The sequence below is a fragment of the Oncorhynchus kisutch genome, linkage group LG6 (genome assembly GCF_002021735.2).
Source record: "Oncorhynchus kisutch isolate 150728-3 linkage group LG6, Okis_V2, whole genome shotgun sequence".
NCBI classification, from domain to species: Eukaryota; Metazoa; Chordata; class Actinopteri; order Salmoniformes; family Salmonidae; genus Oncorhynchus; species Oncorhynchus kisutch.
Window position 1 is genome coordinate 69813371 of NC_034179.2, and position 22915 is coordinate 69836285.

Genomic DNA, 22915 nt, shown 5'->3' on the forward strand with positions numbered 1-22915 from the left:
ATAAAAATGTTTCCAGAAACGCATGTTCCGTACAGGAAATTTGCTCAACAGTTTGGGGACTTTATGAGATTAGATGAGTCTAATCAATTTCTGATCTGATAACATGGCAGGATTTCTTAATACCCATATTAAGGAAACCAGCTACCTAGTGAATAACAGCATTGTCAGCATGCCAGTCTGAAACAATGATATCAGAGTGCAGAAGTAAAGGGAACTAGTCTTGTAATCAGATAGAAAAACACCACAGTGAAACGTGTACACAGTTCTTTAAGATTACTTTTGACTGGGAGAATTGTGCCAGTCAGTACATGTCTGTTGTTTTTGTCTCCAATGGCCTGCTTATATGCACATTGGCACAGGCAATTAAACCCAAGTTACCCAACACCTGCTAACAGGCTCTGCTGAAAAATGTGCCAGATCAGCAAAAGTTAATGAGTTTCATAAGGCAATCGAAACACATCTTAACCATCTTCCTAACCTATATTTCCTTATAGCGTATAAAGCTTCTGGGTCATTCTCTCTCTCTCGGTCTCTCAGATAGTTTTAATTAGATTAACAATACCATGTGTGCCAAGTGCCAACGACTCAACACACAGTAATTGCTTTCTGGATCATTAGTCGGTGGCACGCTACACTGCAAACAAAAATCACTCCAAAACACTAGGCAAGGCATAACAAAACGCTTTATTAAGGAGACACTACAAAACATTACATTGGAAACATGCATTTATTGCAATACTACACATAAATGAAAAGGAAGACTTCAAATTATACTATACATAGCTGTAATGATTGAATCCCTGTGTAGATGAATAATAGATTTTCAAAGTAATACATCATAGAATAATTCGATTTTGTTCCCACCCAAGTGAAGTCCTTTCCTCAGCTGTATCTCCTAAGTTTATTCTGTAAGGGGTATGTACATTTTGTATGTGTGCAATGTTTCTATTTCTAAATACGTAAATCAAAAAATAAAATAAAAGTATGCAAAAAAACTCAAGTGGAGGTCAGAGAAGCATGTTTAAAAGACCATTTTTATTACATTGTCTTTGAAAATCTGTCTGTGGCTCCTCTTCAGTCATCTTCTAATGAGCGCTCATAAACGTTGCCTTGCTTCACGGAGAGCCTAAATAAGGGCATAAAATATTGTATCAGTGAGCCATTGTGATTTGACAATAGGAAAGAATTGACTTGAATTGACAAGGATGATCAGGTAACCTTCTGGATGGCATCCCTAGCAGGGTCATCCTGGAGAACCTTAGCCCTGTCCAAAGCTCTTTCAAAGTGGGCAACACTGGATTTAATGTTGCCAAGCTTCACTGGGAGGGGACACATAAGGAAATGACTGTTAGGACCAATTTAATGCTATGACTAAGATCAAGTAGACCAAGACTAATCACAGTCTCCATGAAATCAACACTTGTGTCCAAAGTTTCTATGAAATCAACACTCGTGTCCAAAGTTTCTATGAAATCAACACTCGTGACCAAAGTTTCTATGAAATCAACACTCGTGTCCAAAGTTTCTATGAAATCAACACTCGTGTCCAAAGTTTCTATGAAATCAACACTCGTGTCCAAAGTTTCTATGAAATCAACACTCGTGTCCAAAGTTTCTATGAAATCAACACTCGTGTCCAAAGTTTCTATGAAATCAACACTCGTGTCCAAAGTTTCTATGAAATCAACACTCGTGTCCAAAGTTTCTATGAAATCAACGCTCGTGTCCCCAGGTTGTAATTCAAAAGAATCAGCATTTATCAGAATTGTACGGACATTTTGCCATTCAATCCCAGAAAGTCAAGGGAAAGGGGATACCTAGTCAGTTGTACAACTGAATGCATTCTACCGAAATGTGTCTTCCACATTTAACCCAACCCTTCTGAATCAGAGAGGTGCGGTGGGCTGCCTTAATCGACGTCCACGGCATCGACACCAGGGGAGCAGTTGTGGGGGTTTACTGCCTTGCTCAAGGGCAGAATTTTTCCACCATGCTGGTTCGGGGATTCGAAACAACACTGTACCAACACTCTATCCTCTAGGCTACCTGCCGCCCCTCAATGGAACCACAGTACATAAAAAATACATTTTATTAATTTGATCAAGCTCAGACATGAGATAATACTATTTTCTTTAAGAGTCTGTAAAGATTAACATAAAATACATGCCAGGGAGCCATTGCTATACACATCACAACTTATCAACGACTCAAACAAGGGAAGGGTTCCTCCACACTTCTACCTGCACTTACTCTCGGACTGTGCTACCAACACACAGGCGTTCAGTTGCCACTTCTCATCAGCGATTTCATCGGCCACAGCGAGTGAGCGAACGCCGTAGTCCCGGGCCTCGGTGTGACGCTTCAGCTCCAGGTAGCAGCGGCCTATCTCATGGAACAGCCAGGTCCTCTCCAAACCGCCACTGGCCAGGGGGATCTTTTCCTCCCAGCTGAGAATGGAGAAGCAAATACACAAACACTGTGAATAGAATGACACAGCGAATCCATACATTAGGAGTCCTTTGTATTAAAGAAAACTATTTGCTTCATCACACAATCAAAACACAGATGTGATGCCATATACTTTCAGTTTCCACTTACGCATCGATAGCCTGTGGGAACTTTCCTATTCTGGCATACACTCGGCCAACATTATCAAGTGCCCTTGACTTTGCCTCTGGGAGTTTGCTGTTGGACAACAAAGAAAGTGAAAGAACACTGTTCAAAAAATAAGATGCAGTGTGTGAAAAGCACTTGGGTTGTTAGACAATCATATACTCTCCCCTACGTATTTATTACGTATTTTGGCTCTATACGCCAGCATTTTGGACTTGAGATCAAATGTTTTATATGAGGAGACAGTACAGAATGTCACCTTTTATTTGAGATTATTTTCATACATATCTGTTTTACCTTTTAGATATGAAAGCACTTTATGTATATAGTCCCCCCATTTGAAGGTGTCAAAAATGGAGTATTTGGTCCCATATTCCTAGCATGCAATGACACCATCAAGCTTGTGACTCTACATACTTGCTGGATGCATTTGCTGTTTGTTTTGATTGTGTTTTGGATTATGTTGTGCCCAAAAGAAATGAATGGTAAATAATGTATTGTGTCATTTTGGAATTACTTTGATTGTAAATAAGAACAACGTTTCTGAACACTTCTACATTAATGTGGACGCTATCATGATTAAGGATAATCATGAATAATGATGAGTGAGAAAGATGTACAAAGATCATGCCCCCAATACATGCTAACCTCTCAACATAAGAGGGGAAGTTAGCATTTGATCTCCAAAATCCTGCCGTATAGAGCCAAATTAAACGTTTTAGCCTCACTATCAAAATAAATGCGTAGTTGAGTGTACCTGTCAGACTGAAATTAAGTGTCCACTCCACAGCACTCACCATTGTCTGGCGAGGTCCAAGTCCTTCAGATGGTTGTCTAGGGCTCTGTCCATTTTCCCCAGGTCAATCAGGGCATTTCCAATGCAGCTGTGAAGGTTCCCCAGCACCTCTTTCTTATTGGGAACCACCTCCTCTGACCAGCATTGAACTGACTTCAGGACCTCCCGAGCTTTCTTCAGGCTGCTCTCTGCATTGCCTGCAGTCAAAGCTTAGAGGGGGGGAACATCTGTTTACTATTGACCAGGATGTATTGATAAGCATCAAACTACCATATTCATCCTTGGGTCTGTTCTGTCTTACCTGCATCAATCTCTTCCAGGCTCTTGAGTACAAAACGGGTGGGATCAGAGGGAGGGTTCTGCCGGGTCTTGTTCCACTTCTGCTGCATGAGCTTGCGGTCTCTCTCCCGCGCGTAGATGGGCTTCTGCTGGCGCCAGAACTCAGTGCGTGTGTCCAGATAGGTGATGCAGTTGAGGATGAGGTCCTGCAGTCTCTCCCCATCCCGCATCTTACCTTTCACCAAGTCTGGAGGCCATTTATGACTTGGACTTTAATGGAATATTTGCCCTTTACCACACACTGGGCTCTGTAATTCATGCTGATAATAATGATTGTGTAAGGGAAATCAAAAGACACGTAGAGGAAAATTCTCCAGATAGGGTACGTGATAAAAGAATCTTCCCAAGTGTGACAGTGTATTGATTGTGTACTGAAACTCAAAGGAAAGAGTGAAAATACAAGAACATGCTAAGTAAAAGATGTTTGGCTGCGCCACCTTCATCTTTCAGTAGCTTCTCTAGGTACTCCTTATCGCTGTAGAGCTCTCCCAGAAGCTGCTTGGCTGTCTTCTCACTCTTAGGCGTCTTCTGGTTCTGCTGCCTCATCTCCCTTCTCAGGGGGTGAATCAGCCCCTTTGGTCGTCCCTTCTTCACCTGCCAATCAACCCCACACACAGAATTCATCATGAGGATGACATACATGTCGAGGTGGGAGGAATTATGACAAAGATGCAGCTTATCGTCTCAAGGCTTTACCATTGACTCACCTCATCGGCCTTGTGGAAGAAGGACAGGTCGCCCTTGTTTTCCAGTTTCACAGATGAGGGGCCTGAGGTGGTAGAAAGGTAAGATATTTAGAAAACCAGATGGAAAACTTACAAAAAACGGCATTAATGAGAACAATGAGGTACTCAATCTGTTGGTCTTTTACAAAAATATTTTTTGACCCAGTACTTACTGCCCACAGAGTTGTCGATAGCCTCTTGGGCCTTCTGGATTCCCAGTCTAAATTCCTGCAGCTCTGGCCTCAGTTTGTGCCCCCTGTGGTAAAACACCAGGGCAAACTCAAAGTCTCCCATGGTGTATAAAGCTTCCGCTTTCTGATACAAACCCTGGGAAATGAGGAATACAAATAAATCAATGAATTTTGCTTGGGAAATGATGACTAAACAGAAACAACAGTGTGCCCTAGTGGTCATTGAAAATAAAAAAGCTTTGAAATTCAGTACAGTAGCTGGCCAACAGGGGGATCTGTTCCGTTCCAAACAAAACAGTCAATAAAAAGCTTCCCTGAATAACACTGGCAGAGAGACAATACAATGACAGCTACACAATAATGCCAAAGGCTGAAAATAGAACAGGGCTGAATAATGATGCCCAATGTTTAAATTGCACCTTGAAGAATTCTTTGTCCTCCTTGAGAGAGGCCTCTGCATCCCTCAATGCATTACCAGAATCTCCCATCTTTACATAACATTTGGATCTGGCAACCAGACAATTTTTGTCATCTTGCTGAAGAATCAATGCCTGAAAGAAATGTATGAACTGTCATTAGCTACAAATACAAACTTGACATACATGTAGTGTAGACTTGAGTAGCAAAAAAGCCACCAGCCACCGACTGAGGAGACAGCCCAAACGACTTGGCAACCAGCAAATGCGTTTTCGATTGACAGCTGAGTAACAGAAGAAATGATCTAAATACATATACACAGAGATTGCATTCAACCACAGCAAATTGATTATATGGTCATAGCTAAATAGCTAGCTATAAGTGGCTAAATGTTTATTGTTTAGCTATCATTAGAGCTATCATTAGAGCTACCCCCACAGATATCATCTTTCCTACTTTTTTTTACATGACCAAAGACATGACTGAAACAAGAACCAACTGTGCCGTGATGTGAATGTGATGTTTGAGGCGCTCTCATACTAATTGATTGTACAATGTACACACGTATGATTTCCGTTTGTGCTTAGGAGACATGTTTTTTTTCAACATTATAATGAAAGCATTTTATAAACAATTGCAACACAGCCATGTTGATCTGTGCCTTGCTGTTGGAAAACCACATTAGTGTCCGACTTTTGGCTGTGTGAGATATACCTCCCCAGTCGGTTGCTTTAGCCTTACCACTCAAACACGCCCACTCTTTTCACCATTTCTCCCAGTGGGCGGTGCTATACATCATGGTGGGCGTGGGTTTCAAAGTGCAAAGACTATCCGATGAGCGTCCACGTTCAACCGAGAACCCTCCACCTGGGACCTCTTTTGTACATTTCAGCCAGACTCGACCCAAGGGACCCAAGGGGTGCACGTATTGGTTTTTGCCCTAGCACTACAGAGCTGATTCAAATAATCAACTCATCATCAAGCTTTCATTATTTGAATCAGCTATGTAGTGCTAGGGCAAAAAACAAAAATGTACAACCCTCGGGTGTACAATTGCACTTTCATATCAGTACATAATTTCACTGTATTTGAACTAACGATAGCTAGCTACCAGTGGAGGCTGGTGGGAGGAGCTATAGGAGAATGGGCTCATTGTAATGGCTGGAATAGAATAAATGAAACGGTATCAAACATATCAAACATATGGAAACCACGTTTGACTCCGTTCCACTTATTCCAATCCAGCCATTACACAGAGCCTATAGCTCCTCCTACCAGCCTCCACTGCTAGCTACCAAGTGGGTGGACCAGTTTTCCCAAATGTGAACAGTGTGTAAATTAACGTCAATGCCGCTATCAAGACAATATACTATGAAATATATGAAACTGATCATGACTAGATTTAATTTCACTACGATTGGTAGGTCAACATGCAATAATACCTGTATACTGTCTCTCACTGAGATTAATAATTTGCATTGCTGGCTTCATTAAAAACAGTTAATCTGATGGATTTTGGATGTCCTTGGTCTTTTTTTTTACATGAGGCCAACAGCCTATTATCCTGGAGGCATACTTACACACCCTGTCTCATTACTTTGCTTGAATGATATCTCTCAACTTTAAACCAGGGTCAGCATTATGGGCGGGCCTTAGGGGGCCTGGCCGCCATACCATACCTCCTTGCCCATCCAAATAAAAACATGTAAATGGGGGAGGATGGCCGTGAGGTGTAATGGCGGTGGGGCAAGCGAAGCATGGCAAAACATTTGGACGAAGGGACGAGAGGTCGGAAATGGCGGCGAGTAGTGTGGACGAAATGGAGAAAAAGTTGGTGAAGCCACAGAATGTGCAGGAATGCAAACAATATGGGTTTCAGTTCTGGCGGTATGGAGTGGGAGGATGAGAGTCAAGGATGGGATTGGGCTTTCGTGGAAAAACATAGGAAGAAGAGGGATCAGGAAAAGCATAAAGAGGGCCAAGGTAGGAAGCAGGATTAATGATGTGTTGGAGTGGAAAGTGGTGATACTGTTTGATGAGACCACAGGGCCTCACTTACACCCTATCCGACTAACTAATGCCGTAGAGAAAGAGGTAAGTGAAGTGAAATTAGCTTGGTTCATCGGAAATTGTATATTGTAAATATTATGTGGTAACCAGGCTCAGCAAGAGAAGATTCTGAATATGGAAAACCTTAATGGGAAAAAGATTAAAAGCCGTGTCCCTAGTGATTATGCTAGATTGAGGGGAGTCATCACTGGGGTCCCAATATCTACGCCAACAGATGAAATTAAAGAAAATGCAAAGGGAGGCAGAGTGATTTAGGCCTTAAGGTTGATCAGTAGGAAAGAGGCTTATCAGTGATGCTGAGGTTTGACAAAGTCTGTCTGGGAAAAGTACAGATAGCTTCAATGTTAGAGAATTTGTCCCATCTGCACTGTGGTGTTTTAAATGCCAAATACTAGGACATGTAGCTGCTCAGTGTAAAGGAAAGAAAAGATGTGCCAAGTGTGGAGGGGCACATGATTACGGTGAATGTGGAAGCAATGTGAGGTTTAAGTGCTGTAATTGTGGGGGTGAACACAGCGCAGAATTTGCTGGATGCCAGGTACAGAGAGAGGCTAAAAAGGCTCAGAGATATAGGATCAGTCATGATGTATCATATGCAGAGGCCGTAAAACAGATTGGTAGAACTACAGTGAGGACTGATAGAGCTTACATGGATGTACCTGTAGTAAGTGGACCTACTGTTGACCTACCTAAGTGGACCTACCTAATGAATTTAGTTGTAGATTTTATTAGTAAGGTTAACAATACAACTCGGGTTGTGGAAAGCAGAAATGCCAGGTTGAAGGTTATTGTGGAGATGGCAAAAGAGATATTGGGGGTAACAGATGTTACTGTTGAAATGGTTGTTGACATGCTGAACAATCCTAAAGGTGGAGTGTTTCAACAGGATATAGATCAAGTTTAATGGGGTTGGGGTGTGGTAAAAGTTAGGGATTTATTTGGTTTTGAATTTGATGTTCATGGTAGTACAGAATAGGGACAGATCATGATTGATCGTACATTCCAGCACAGTAGGTGCACTTTAAACGTTTGTTTGCGGACCATCATCATATCATATCGAAGAAGAAGTGTAATGGCGACTGTTAAGAGTTTCTTGAGTCGACGCTACATGGCTGAAAATACAAGATACCGCGCACCACACGTCTTGGGACAAGAACTTTGATTTGCTTTGCTCTCCAGAGCTGAGGGCTGTTGAAATGAGTGATAACTGGGGTGGTGTTAAATGTTGAGAACCAACTGAAATGGAAGATTCCCGGTGTCTGTGACGCCTGCCGTTTGGTGTGACGCAGACCCGGTGGAGAGCGTGGTGAAACAGAGAAGATACTGTCTGTCCTGCTGAGTTTTGATGCAGAGTCTTTGCCAGACAATATCGAGTTAGGAGGTGTCAGATATCCAGTGGGAGCTTTGGTCCCGACCCCTAGTTTGGTAACAGCTGCTGTACAGTAACCTAATAAACATCTGCATTTTGAAACAGTCTTTTAAAAAAATCAAATTATAATATATTTTATTAACAAAAACACAAAGATGTTGATGAAAAAGTACTGTAGATGCTGTTTTTCATTTTTTAGAATACTGGGCTTACAGTAGTAATGGATGTGAGTTACAGTTCACACCTCGATGAGAAATTAAATTGGACAATAGCTAGCCGAAACGCTCATAACAGCTAATTGGTGCTGGAAACTAATTTGAATGATTGTATAGAAACACAGACGCCACATAACAAACAGTTACCTTATAACAAAATAATCTATATCGTAAACTGCCTCAATGGCACCCTATCAATAGAAATGAGTTTAGGTGAAAATATGGCTTAACATCTTTATTTACCACAGTGTGAAACTGAAATTTATTTTAAAAAATACAGTTTGCTGCCCATTAGAAAGAAAAGAAGGCGACTAATTTATTCTAGATAATCGTTCATTCAGTTAAACCCATAAAACTGTCGACAACGTGGCCTTATTTTGTAGTCTTACTGTAGGTCCGCAGTAATTTCTTTCAGGCTGGAGTAGATGTGCTCAAAAATGCCCTCTGGTGGTCTGAATGAGCATTAACAGCAACAATGGCTGACAGTAAAATACTATGATTTCACACACTTTAAAAGGTGCCTTACCATACCGCACTGCAGCACAATGCAACTACTAAATTAGGACCCACTTCACATTATATACGCAGCAGTGCCGGTTTGTGCCGTTGAAGATTATGGAGGATTTTGTTTTATGACCATAGCCTTATTTCTATTACAGCATATTGGATGACTCTCATTCATATTCCCATTCACCCAGCTCAATGTAACATCAATAGGTGTAGGCTACTACATGTTACTCAAATTTGCCAAATACCAATCAAGAGATTGCTACAACCTATAGCCTAGAAATAAAAGTTTATATTGTAGGTGCAGAGGTCGAGAGACAAATTGGAGTAATCAAGGTGACAGAGACACATTCAATACCGCCTTGCACACACTTGCCTGCATCTGGGGTGTAATCTTTAGTCCAAACAGTTGCAAAACGTTTCAAGAGTTTCTATTGGACAAATTCAGGTAGGTCCCGCCCCATTTCGTTCTGTTTAAGAAGCATTTTGCCAAAGAATCGGCAGAATGAATACACCCCTGATCACCCACAGTTCAATTTCATAGCAGCCACATAGAGCATTATCACTTTGCTTGTTGTAAAATTCCTTCTCGCATCTACAAGCTTTCACTTTTTCCCTTCACTTGTGGGCTTCAGTACACAACACAACAGCTGTCTGTGACTAGGCACAAAAACATCTCCATGCCAAACCTTCACACCATAACCCCTAAACGCTACACAACCTACATCGTCACCATATCAAGGTTATAGTAAAACAAAACAAAATAGAACCAACGCATTGGTACACCCACAATCCAATCCCAAGTGTACAATCATGCATCACAGTGTACAGCAAGTAGTTTAGCAGTTAAACCGGTGGGTCCCGGTGTCAATACATTTATAAAACCAAAGCTTACATTGACTTGGAAGAGTTGCAGTGTTGGAAAGCCTTAGCCAGCTAGCTAACATAAAAAGCATTCCTCTCTGTTTGAGTCAGGATATTTGGGTAGGCTAAATTAGCTGCATTAGCTAAGTGAAAGATAGACTAAGAAGAAAAAGAATACAACGAAATATAGCTAGCTCGCTCTCTCTATCTATGCTGCTTCAACTATTGCCTTTCTTTCTGAGTCAACTACTCACTACACTTTATGCACTGCAGTGCTAGCTAACTGTAGCTTATGCTTTCAGTACTAAATCAATTATCGGATCCTTTGATTAGATGTAAAAGTTGTTAGTTCATACTTCAAGAGCTCTGATAGGTTGGAGGACGTACTCCAGGTGTAGTCATAACTACTGCGGAAGTCTATGGAATGGGGTGAGAACCACGAGCCTCCTAGGTTTGGAATTATTGAAGTTTTGAAGTACCCAACGAAAACGTGCAACTGCGACTCACACGGGCCATTGTTTATTTGAAAAAAACATGGCCCTTTATAATGTCCACTTATGTACATATGCTGTATATAGCATCTTAACATTTTAAAACAAAATAGATAAATCATTTGTCCAGCCTTTGCTGCTACGCTTGCAGATGTGCATTAATATGCTGCGACCCTAATCAAAAAGTATTCAACAACCCCAGATAACAATAACTTAGCTATAGGTTGTAAAATGTCAACTTAAAACATGTTTTTCATTGAATGAAACATACATTTTATGGGTGAACACCTTATAGTTTCATTGCATTGACATTCCCAGCATTAGTTAAGTCTGTTTTTTGTTCAAAATATTAAGTTATTGAAACTGAAAAGGTGCATCCCGAATGAATGGCAGCAGCAAACATAGTACCAGGCCAGCTGTGATTTACAACCTGATAGCAAAATGTTTTGGACTACCAAGAAATGCATTGGTGAATTATATTAATCATGCATTGAACTGCATCCATCTATTCTCCCAACAATGCCTTACTTTACTTCATGGAATTTTGAGTCAAATAGAACCAATTTTAAAACCTCTTATAAAGTTGGTTTTGAAGCATAAACTGGGAATTTGATGTTTTACTGATATTATGATTGCCCATTTGTTTCATATCTGCAAAGTAGTTCAAATGCTGTCAGTTCCACTTTAAATACTTCAAAATCAATTAATTATACAGTATTTGGTTCCCTGAGCTTAACACCATTAAGCACAAAGTAAAGAAAACTGTGACCTGTAATATTTAAAAAAAATATGTGGCAGAAATATATTTGTGCCTCTTTTTCCAAGAAGTACCGTAGTGATTGGATCAGATGTTATCAGAGAATACAGAGTTGATAGCCATTGTGGCCATTCGGGTATCTCTGGTGGTTTAGCCATCTATCAAAGTTTTGTTTACAATTTTGTGTAAGAAATATTATAGAAATGTGAATACTGAATGTGTTATGATGAGAACAAATTCAAGGAAACAGCCAAGAGACCTAGAAACTTATTTCAATACATTTTATTTGCAATGTCCAGCAATGAAATATAGTATGAAATAACCGCACTAATGTGTCGGAGGAAACACCGTGCACATGGCAACCTTGGTTAGCGCGCACTGCGCCCGGCCCGCCACAGGAGTCGCTGGTGCGCGATGAAACAAGGATTTCCCTACCGGCCAAACCCTCCCTAACCCGGACGACGCTAGGCCAATTGTGCGTCGCCCCACGGACCTCCCGGTCACGGCCGGTTACGACAGAGCCTGGGCGCGAACCCAGTCTCTGGTGGCGCAGCTGGCGCTGCAGTACAGCGCCCTTAACCACTGCGCCACCCGGGAGGCTATGCATTAACATTTTAACCAGTAGAAATAAGTACAAGTACAAAGTATTTCCTGAATAGCAAATTATATTCGGTGATACTTATACATTTTGAAAAGTCCTTTATACAAGTCCCTCACTTTAGTCAATCTCTTCAATGGTTGGGCCTTGGGAGCTAACACCAGAGCTGGTCCGTGCCTGATCTCCACAGCAACCTGTGGGCATCCCTCCCTGCTGGTATAGCTTGGTAATGATAGGCTGGCATACTTTCTCCAGCTCCTTTAACTGATGCTCATACTCCTCTTTGTCGCCTAGCTGGTTGTTCTCCAACCAGGAAATGGTCTGGTCGCACCTGTCTATCACTTTCTTTTTGTCCTCCTCACTGATCTTGCCTTTCATGTTGTCGTCCTCCACGCTGCTCTTCATATTGAAGGCGTATGACTCCAGGGAGTTCTTGGCTGCCATCTTCTCCCTCTGTGCGTCATCCTCAGCTTTGTATTTGTCAGCGTCCTGCACCATCCTCTCAATATCCTCTTTGCTGAGCCGGCCCTTGTCGTTGGTGATGGTGATCTTGTTCTCTTTGCCCGTGCTCTTGTCCACCGCTGCTACGTTCAGAATTCCGTTGGCGTCGATGTCAAAGGTCACCTCGATCTGAGGGACTCCTCGTGGGGAAGGGGGGATCCCAGAGAGCTCAAACTTCCCCAGGAGGTTGTTGTCCTTGGTCATGGCTCTCTCTCCCTCGTAGACCTGGATCATGACCCCGGGCTGGTTGTCGGAGTAAGTGGTGAAGGTCTGGGTCTGTTTGGATGGGATGGTGGTGTTGCGTTTGATCAAGGCGGTCATGACACCTCCGGCGGTTTCGATGCCCAGGGACAGGGGAGCCACATCCAGCAGCAGCAGGTCCTGGACGTTCTCAGACTTGTCGCCAGATAAGATGGCCGCCTGGATGGCAGCGCCATAGGCCACCGCCTCGTCTGGGTTGATGCTCTTGTTTAGCTCTCTGCCGTTGAAAAAGTCCTGCAGGAGCTTCTGGACCTTGGGGATCCGGGTGGAGCCTCCGACCAGGACGACGTCGTGGATTTGGGCCTTGTCCATCTTGGCATCCCTGAGGGCTTTCTCCACAGGCTCCAGTGTTCCCCTGAAGAGGTCAGAACACATCTCCTCAAAACGAGCCCTGGTGATGGAGGTGTAGAAGTCGATGCCCTCAAAGAGGGAGTCAATCTCAATGCTGGCCTGGGAGCTGGAGGACAGCGTTCTCTTGGCCCTCTCGCAGGCTGTCCTCAGTCTCCTCAGAGCCCGCTTGTTCTGGCTGATGTCCTTCTTGTGTTTCCTCTTGAACTCCTCCACAAAGTGACTGACCAGGCGGTTATCAAAGTCCTCCCCGCCCAGGTGAGTGTCTCCAGCTGTGGCCTTCACCTCAAAAATCCCATCCTCGATGGTCAGGATGGACACGTCGAAGGTGCCCCCACCCAGGTCAAAAATCAGGACGTTGCGTTCCCTGGACTTGCCTTTGTCCATGCCGTAAGCGATGGCTGCCGCCGTGGGCTCGTTGATGATCCTCAGCACATTCAGCCCAGCGATCACTCCAGCGTCCTTAGTGGCCTGTCTCTGTGAATCATTGAAGTAGGCAGGGACTGTGATGACTGCATTGGACACCTTCTGGCCCAGGTAAGCCTCAGCGATCTCCCTCATCTTCACCAGGACCATGGAGGAGATCTCCTCTGGGTTGAAGGATTTGTTCTCACCTTTGTAATCGACCTGAACTTTAGGCTTTCCTCCGTCGCTGACCACCTTGAAGGGCCAGTGCTTCATGTCAGCTTGCACGACCTGATCGTTGAACTTTCGGCCAATCAGGCGTTTGGCGTCGAAAACTGTGTTGTTGGGGTTCATGGCCACCTGGTTCTTTGCTGCGTCTCCGATGAGTCTCTCAGTGTCTGTGAAGGCCACATAGCTGGGCGTGGTCCTGTTGCCCTGGTCGTTGGCGATGATCTCCACTTTGCCATGCTGGAACACCCCCACACAGGAGTAGGTGGTGCCCAGGTCAATGCCGATAGACGGGCCTTTAGCTGATGACATCTTGATGGTTTGGAGTTAGTTGCCTACAAAATAATGAAATATTTTAGAAATTGATATTATTCTACAAAAACCTAGGTGCAAGTAATGTCAATCTCAACCAACAGAGATGTTATCCTAAATATACTTGAATAACAACCAGACCTGGGTTAAAATACATGCGTTCTTAAGTATTTGTAATTCTTATTTTCTGTGTATTTTAATATTTTCAGATAATCTGGTAACTTCTATTTAAGTATTTTCTAATAATTTCATATAAATATAATTTGAAACTATTTTCAAATACATTTCTAATACACCTAGGAACAAACAATTCTGGGTTCAAATGCTTGGAATATTTTAATATTTTAATTTTAAAATACACTTGTCTGTGTATTTGAGTATTTTCAAATACATGCCAATTCATTCCAAATATATTTCCAAACACATTCCAATATTCAACTATTTATATTTCAAAATGTACTGGTATTTGAAAGTCCTTGAAAAACAATAATAAGCATTTGAACCCAGGTCTGATTACAACACTGTTGTCAATGTTTGTGTTATATATTTGTGTTATACACTAATACTGGCCAGGCACATTTTCAGTGGAGTTGAACAAAGACAATGGCAGACACAATCATTTCTGCTAATCTATTACAGAGAAACTCTTTTCACAACAGGCCTACATTTTTTTCTATGAACACTCCTGAATAATATTGTATTATCTTCACAGAATTAGAGCAGATTTTCTTAAAAACGAAGAAATAACTAATTATAATATGCTACAAAAAAAATGAAATGAAATAACATAAAATATAAAATGAAATAACATAATCAATGGATGAATATTATATCTTTATAATATTATTTATTTATTAGTTAACCAAATATTCTGGCATAATGTTATAGCTAAATCGGCTATGTCGACACAACCAACATAGCTTCATTTTCTATTTCTATCAAGTTTATAACTGTCACGGCCATTATGAAAATAGGGTACTGAATTAATCTCTTTACTTACAGTTTATGAATGTAGAGGTCTTTCGAACGTGGCTCTTCTCTTTTCTTGCTTTCTTTTCCCTTTAGTATTCTCGTTGGGTCGATGATCGAATCTGAATGTACTTCACCAGAATATATACCATCCCCATTGCCTAAAAAAAAATAACTTAGGATTTCTAGACATTTCTCGAACGCTCTGACTACATTGCCCAATGAGAGCGCAGTATTCCTGCGCAATGACGCACCTGCGAGGCGCATGCATTGCACGCGCAGGAAAAGAAAGTTCTCGTCTTTCCAGAGCTTTCGAGAGGCGCGGAGACCTGTCTAGAACGCACACACACAGCACACAAATAATGAAACCATTATTTGTCTTGATTAAAATAATCAAAACAGTTAATGATTCAAATTTCAACACAAATGGAATAGCATGCGGTTCAACCTTATTCAGTCGACGTTTCAGTCTATCGGTTACACTGCAGCTCCTCAACAGTTCACGAGATGTCAGTCTATAATTTTTGTCTCACTAATGAAAAATAGATATGTATTGTAAGACAGTTGAGTGCCTATAGGCATACAAGCAACTCACCACAAGTTAATGTGCCTCCAGGGAAGATCCTTTTTTTGTATTAAAGCCAGAGTACATATCCAGTATTCATTTTTAATTGAAAGACAAATGATGAACACACCGGCTAATCCTTCTCTATTCTATTCAATGCTAAACTGTTCTATACCATTCTAGTCTAGCCTATTCCTTACTGATGGCCCATTAGTTCACATTTGCTTACCACAAACAAGATATCCCCATGATATCCCCATTATGGGGATATCTTGCTTATGCTAAGCAAATGTGAACTGCTTGTGACATTCTCCTGTGAATTTTAATGACAAAAAAACACAAATGGTAGCTAAACTATTTGCTAATACACTTGGAAAGTATTTCCACATTTTGTCACGTTACAGCCTTATTATAAAATTGATACAATTATATATTTTTAATCAATCAACACACAATACCTCATAATGACAAAGCGAAAACAGGTTTTTAGAAATTGATACATATTTATTAAAAATAAAAAACAGAAATACATTATTTACATAACAATTCAGACCCAGATACTTATCAGATTTCGAAATTGAGCTCAGGTTCATCCTGTTTCCATTGATCATCCTTGAGATGTTTCTACAACTTGATTGGAGTCCACCTGTGGTAAATTCAATCGATTAGACATGGTTTGGAAAGGCACACACCTTTTTCTATAAGGTCCCACAGTTGACAGTGAATGTCAGAAAAAAAACAAGCCAAGAGGTCGAAGGAATTGTCCTTAGAGCTCCGAGACAGGATTGTGTCGAGGCACAGATCTGGGGAAGGGTAGCAAAAAATGTCTGCAGCATTGAAGGTTCCCTAGAACACAGTAGCCTCCATCATTCTTAAATGGAAGAAGTTTGGAACCACCAAGACTCTTCCTAGAGCTGGCCGCCTGGCCAAACTGAGCAATCGGTTGAGAAGAGCCTTTGTCAAGGAGGTGACAAGAACTGATGGTCACTCTGACAGAGCTCCAGAGTGGCAATGGGAGAACCTTCCAGAAGGACAACAATCCCTGCAGCATTCCACCAATCAGGCCTTTATGGTAGAGTGGCAAGATGGAAGCCACTCCTCAGTATAAGGCACATTACAGCCTGCTTGGAGTTTGCCAAAAGGCACCTAATGGACTCTCAGACCATGAGAAACAAGATTGTCTGGTCTGATGAAACCAAGATTGTACTCTTTTGCCTGAGTGCCAAGCGTCTCGTCTGGATCGAGGGAAAGACGAACGGAGCAAAGTACAGAGATGAAAACCTGCTCCAGAGCGCTCAGGACCTCAGACTGGGGTGACGGTTCACTTTCCAACAGGTCAACGACCCTAAGTACAAGGCCAAGACAGCGCAGGAGTGGCTTCGGGACAAGTATCTGAATGTCCTTTGAGTGGCCCAGCCAGAGCCCGGAATTTAACCCAATCTAACATTTCTGGAAAGACTTGAAAATAGCTTTGCAGTGATGCTCCCCATCCAACCTGACAGAGCTTTATAAATTTGCTTAAATTTCAAAAAACTGTTTTTGCTTTGTCATTATGGGGTACTGTGTGTAGATTGATGAGGGAAAAACCAATTGAATCAATTTTAGAATAAGGCTGTAACGTAAAAAAATGTGGAAAAAGTCAAGGGGTCTGAATACTTTCCGAATGCACTGTATTGTAAACATAATTCCCATGTAGCAGTAGCTAGTTGTATTTATAAATACATCAATATTCACAGACGGTGGTGATTGCAACCTTTCAAAAATATTTTGTGGCCCTCCGTCTATCATGGAAACATGATACAAATATATACTCCGTTCATAACCAAGTGGGAGATGGGAATTGACCAATTATGAAGTAGAGTCATACAGCACCTGCCCGCACCCGCTGGCTTTCTGTCCGACTCGCTATCGCAACAATTTCAAAGATTTTACTGAGTTACAGTTCATATAAGGAAATCAGTCAATTGAAATAAATTAATTAGACCCTAATTTATGGATTTCACATGACTGGGAAGGGGTGCAGCCATGGGTGGGCATAGGCCCACACACTGGGGAGCCAGGTCCAGCCAATCAGAATGAGTTTTTCCCCATAAAAGGGCTTTATTACAGACAGAAATACTCATTGGCACCCTGGAGGCAGCTTGGTGGACAATCCTGCAGTCAGCATGCCAACTGTACGCTCCCTCAAAACTTGAATACATCTGTGGCATTGTGTTGTGTGACAAAACTGCACATTTTAAAGTGGCCTTTTATTGCCCCCAGCACAAGGTGCACCTGTGTAATGAGCATGCTGTTTAATCAGCTTCTTGATATGAAAGAAATAAGCTTTTGTGAGTATAGAACATTTCAGGGATTTTTTATTTCAGCTCATGAAACATGGGACCAACACTTTACATGTTGTGTTTATATTTTTGTTCAGTGTAGTTTGAAGAGAGCAGAGTTGGAGAGACTTGCACTTTCTCTTGAGCTATTTGTATAGCCTACCTTTTAGGAGTGGGACGATTTTTAGACAGAGACTAATATGGATGATCAATATTTATTTCAAGACAATGTAGTAAACTATAACCTAATCATTTAGGAAGTAGATTTCCTTGGAAAGATAACTGCCCTGTGCCTCTCTGCCCATGCAGCTAAAGCCTACTCTGCTTAATTGAGACCACATGAGCACCTATGGTCCTATGGAACTTGAAGCAGCAAGAATGACAACAGACTTGTACTAGGTTTTTGCTTATTATAATTTTTTTTTAACTAGGCAAGTCAGATAAGAACAAATTCTTATTTTCAATGACGGCCTAGGAACAGTGGGTTAACTGCCTATTCAGGGGCAGAACGACAGATTTGTACCTTGTCAGCTCGGGGGTTTGAACTTGCAACCTTCCGTTACGAGTCCAACACTCTAACCACTAGGCTACCGTGCCACCCCTTATAAGATAGAGCCTACCTTTTAGGAGGACGATCTGCAGGCAGAGACAAATAAATCAGTAATCAATATTTATTGAAAATGAAAAGCACAACTCTCACTCACCATGGTAGCAGCCTATGTGCTTTTCGATGATGATAAAACATTTTGATTGCACCTGGACTCACATTGGTTGAGCGCCCTCCACTTTTTTCCACTATCAATATTTATTTACACACACTGTATTAAATTATAGTCTAATCCTATTTAAGTACATTTCCTTGGAACGATAACTGCCACGTGATTTTCAACCCATGCATAGGCAGCCTACTCTATTTCAATGAGACCACACATATACTAGGCGCACTTGAACTCGCATGCCCGACTAGGAGAGGCCACTGAAGTTGAAGCAGCTATTTTTTTTTACATGAAAACAAATGTTGACCATGAGACAATGATCTCTGTTGGGACCAAGATAATTGCGGCCTGCAATTCGGGGCGTTCCTGCATATAGACATTCCTATATCTGCAGAAACCCCTCTTTATAATTATATTGGTCAACTTTTAAACTAGGAGACGGAAGGTGGGCGGTGTGCCAGTACAGTAGGTTGGACGCACAATACGGTTGGATGCCAGCTGCCGATAAACCCCACAGAAGAAGGTGCGGCAACGGTAGATAGCTGGCCATACACCAGTAGAGAGGGAGTGAAGGACACTGTTATTTTAGCAAGATAGTCCGGTACACCCCAGGTGGGAGGCGGGGGTGACACCGTGTGCTATCTAGCTAGCTAACTAGCATGTGGTGAACCTAACTAGGAAGCTAGCTGTGCTAGTGGGAGGCGGGGGCTACTGGTAGACAGTGTCTTTTGCCCCCGCCTGTCGGGGGCAAAAGGTTTTTTCCAGTACACGGCAGACAGGGGCGACACTGTGTGCTAGCTAACTACCACATGATGTTGGTCCCGCCTGCTGCGTGCTGGGGGCGAAGGACCATGTCTACAGCTAGCAAAGCAGGGGAGGGGTGTCCATTCAGGAACCGATGGGGCTTGGTATGATATGTTACGAATTGGAAAAACGTATATGTTGAAATCAAATCAAATTTTATTGAACACATACACGTGTTTAGCAGCTGTTATTGCGGGTGTAGCGAAATGCTTGTGTTTCTAGCTCCAACGGTGCAGTAATATCTAACAAGTAACATCTAACAATTTCACAACAATATACACAATACACACATCTAAAGTAAAGGAATGGAATTAAGAATATATAAATGTCAGAGCGGCATAGACTAAAATACAGTAGAATAGAATAGAGTATATACACGAGATAAGTGACTTGTGTTAATTAGTGGCCAATTATCTGAAGTCTGTATATAGAGCTGCAGCCTCTAATGTGCCAGTGATTGCTGTTTAGCAGTCTGATTGGCCTTGAGATAGAAGCTGTTTATCAGTCTCTCGGCCCCAGCTTTGATGCACCTGTACTGACCTCGCTTTATTGATGATAGCAGGGTGAACAGGCAGTGGCTCGGGTGGTTGTTGTCCTTGATGATCTTTTTGGCCTTACTGTGACATCGGGTGCTGTAGGTGTCCCGGAGGGAATGTAGTTTGCCCCCGGTGATGCGTTGGGTAGAATGCACCACCCTCTGGAGAGCCCTGCGGTTTCGGGCGGTGGAGTTGCCATACCAGGCGATGAAACAGCCTGACAAGATGCTCTCAATTGTGCATCTGTAAAAGTTTGTGAGAGTTTTCGGTGCCAAGCTAAATTTCTTCAGCCTCCTGTGGTTGAAGAGGCGCTGTTGCGCCTTCTTCACCACACTGTCTTTGTGTGGGTGGACCATTTCGGTCTGTCAGTGATGTGTACGCCGAGGAACTCCACCTTCTCCACTGCGGTCCCGTTGATGTGGATAGGGGGTGCTCCTTCTGCAGTTTCCTGAAGTTCACGATCAGCTCCTTTGTTTTGTAGATGTTGAGTGAGAGGTTATTTTCCAGCACCACACCCCCAGGGCCCTCACCTCCTCCCTGTAGGCTGTCTCGTCATTGTTGGTAATCAGGCCTACTACTGTTATGTCGTCTGCAAACTTGATGATTGGAGGCGTGCGTGGTCACGCAGTCATGGGTGAACAGGGGGTACAGGAGGGGGCTGAGCACGCATCCTTGTGGGGCCCAGTGTTGAGGATCAGTGAAGTGGAGGTGTTGTTTCCTACCAACACCAACTGGGGGCGGCCCGTCAGGAAGTCCAGGACCCTGTTGCACAGGGCGGGGTTCAGACCCAGGGCCTCAAGCTTAATAATGAGCTTGAAGGGTACTATGGTGTTGAATACTGAGCTATTGTCAATGAACAGCATTCTTACATAAGTATTCCTCTTGTCCAGATGGGATAGGGCAGTGTGATAGTGATTGCATCGTCTGTGGATCTATTGGGGCGGTAAACAAATTGAAGTGGGCCTAGGGTGTCAGGTAAGGTAGAAGTGATATGATCCTTGATTAGTCTCTCAAAGCACTTCATAATGACAGAAGTGAGTGCTACGGCTATATAGTCATTTAGTTCAGTTTTCTTGCTTGGGTACAGAAACAATGGTGGCCATATCGAAGCACGTGGGGATAGCAGACTGGGATTGGGAGAGATTGAATATGTCTGTAAACACTCCAGCCAGCTGGTCTGCGCATGCTCCGAGGACGCGGCTAGGGAGGTAATACGGTCGGCATTTGATTGTGAGGTATTCTAGGTCAGGTGAACTAAAGGACTTGAGTTCCTGTACGTTATCCCAATCACACCATGAGTAGTTAACCATGAAACATACACCCCAGCCCTCCTTCTTCCTGGAGAGATATGTATTCCTGTCTGTGCGATGAACTGAGAACCCAACTGGCTGTATGGACTCACACATTGTATCCCGAGAGAGCCATGTTTCTGTGAAACAGGGTACGTTACAATCCCTGATGTCTCTTTGGAAGGAAATCCTCGCCCTGAGCTCATCAACTTTATTATCCAGAGACTGAACATTAGCGAGTAATATACTCGTAAGCAGTGGGTGGTGTGCACACCTCCTGAGTTGGACTAGAAGTCCACTCGTTATACCTCTTTTCCGCCGGTGGCGTTTTGGATCAGCCTCTGGAATCAGTTAAATTGCCCTGGAGGGTACGAACAAAGGATCCGATTCGGGAAAGTCATATTGCTGGTCGTAATGCTGGTGAGTTACCACCGCTCTAATCTCCAAAAGCTCTTCCCGGCTGTATGTAATAACACAAAAAAATTCTGGGCTAATAATGCAAGAAATAACACGTAAAAAAAAAAAATACTGCCAACTGCCAAGGGGCTAGAAGCACGGCTGGCCTTTTTTTTTTTATGAATTCCATTTTGTTGTGGCTAATGTTAGCTAGGTTAGGGTTACGGTTAGGTTAAATGGTTAAGGGGAGGGTTAGTTAACATGCTAAATAGTTGCAAAGTAGCTCAAAAGTAGTGAATAGTTGAATTTCATAATTAGCTAAAATGTTCAAGTAGTCCATGATGAGGTTTGAACATGCAACCATTGGGTTTCTAGACGTTCCCGTTTATAAGCCTATCCACCATCCCTTAAGTAACCTTACCAAACGTAAAATCTAATTGAGTGTCACGGATTTACGTTTACTATGTTACGTCTAGTCTATGAGAACAAACTAATGTGTGCAGCCCTCTATGGCGAAGTTGTAAATAGTAGTCGGATGCGATCACGTGCTTTGAACTAGTTGAGAAACGCTGATTGGCTAATGACCAACAACTTGCATAAACCATATACTAAAAGTACAGCGATCATGCTTGTAAAAACATTATATGGTTTAACAACCATATTAATACATGTATTTTATAAATGACTTGTTGTTGTAGCATTCAACTGCCGAAAATGTCCTTAATAGGTGACGTGAGAGCCGGAGCGCAGGCTGATTGACGAGGTTCCCACGAGTAAGATTATGTTAGCTACCAGTTGGAGGGGTGTTCCAAGCGATTTTTTTTCTAGTCGTATGTGGTAAATTCACATTTAGCACTTGGTTACGAACGAAGCAATACAATAGTCCTCACTGTACCTATTCCTGCTTCCACCCTCTTCCTACTTCTGCCAATCCTCTCTCCCACTAACGTTAGCTAGCTAACTTTACTAGCTACTGTAGCTGCTAGTTAACGACACACAGAGTAAAGTTAAAGCCATACCGTTGAGTAGCTTTCAATGGCTTTGACATACTCTCCTTTCTGGTACAACTGGTCCCCCTCGGCCATGTAAGTAGAAAATGTGCTTTTGGGTCCTTGGTCTCCTTCATTGTCAGACATGTTTGCAACAAAGTCCCAGTGGTATCCTAGCAACAGACATAAGTCTCTCGATGGGTCATTCTATGTCGTCACTAGTTACCACATCCACAAAGGCTTAAACCCAGCCTATTTCTACAATTTATCTTCTTAAAACGTGATTTTAAACCTAACCACACTGTTAATATTTTGTCTAACCC

The 22915-nt window shown here is 42.4% G+C and overlaps 2 protein-coding genes across 2 annotated transcripts; both read right to left on the reverse strand.

Annotated features, from left to right (window-relative positions):
* Positions 1-665: 665 nt before the first annotated feature.
* Positions 666-22826, reverse strand: odad4 (outer dynein arm docking complex subunit 4). Its single transcript, XM_020486491.2, has 11 exons — positions 22623-22826; positions 5084-5215; positions 4647-4800; positions 4456-4517; positions 4186-4342; positions 3711-3935; positions 3411-3618; positions 2599-2685; positions 2251-2447; positions 1219-1319; positions 666-1126 (listed from the first exon to the last, which is right to left on the reverse strand). The coding sequence occupies exons 1-11, from the start codon at positions 22737-22739 to the stop codon at positions 1097-1099; spliced, it is 1470 nt and encodes a 489-aa protein (XP_020342080.1). The 5' UTR covers positions 22740-22826; the 3' UTR covers positions 666-1096.
* On the reverse strand, positions 11619-15213 carry LOC109893309 (heat shock 70 kDa protein). Its single transcript, XM_020486488.2, has 2 exons — positions 15008-15213; positions 11619-14030 (listed from the first exon to the last, which is right to left on the reverse strand). The coding sequence occupies exon 2, from the start codon at positions 14005-14007 to the stop codon at positions 12073-12075; it is 1935 nt and encodes a 644-aa protein (XP_020342077.1). The 5' UTR covers positions 14008-14030; positions 15008-15213; the 3' UTR covers positions 11619-12072.
* Positions 22827-22915: the final 89 nt, after the last annotated feature.

Bases quoted from the DNA above. Each gene is read 5' to 3' on its own strand.
- LOC109893309 (XM_020486488.2), bottom strand. From the start codon at position 14,007: ATGTCATCAGCTAAAGGCCCGTCTATCGGCATTGACCTGGGCACCACC.
- odad4 (XM_020486491.2), bottom strand. From the start codon at position 22,739: ATGTCTGACAATGAAGGAGACCAAGGACCCAAAAGCACATTTTCTACT. The intron at 4,518-4,646 runs GTAAGTACTGGG...CTACCACCTCAG, and splicing joins TATCGACAACTCTGTGGGCA to GCCCCTCATCTGTGAAACTG. The intron at 3,936-4,185 runs GTGGCGCAGCCA...AATGGCCTCCAG, and splicing joins GAAGCTACTGAAAGATGAAG to ACTTGGTGAAAGGTAAGATG.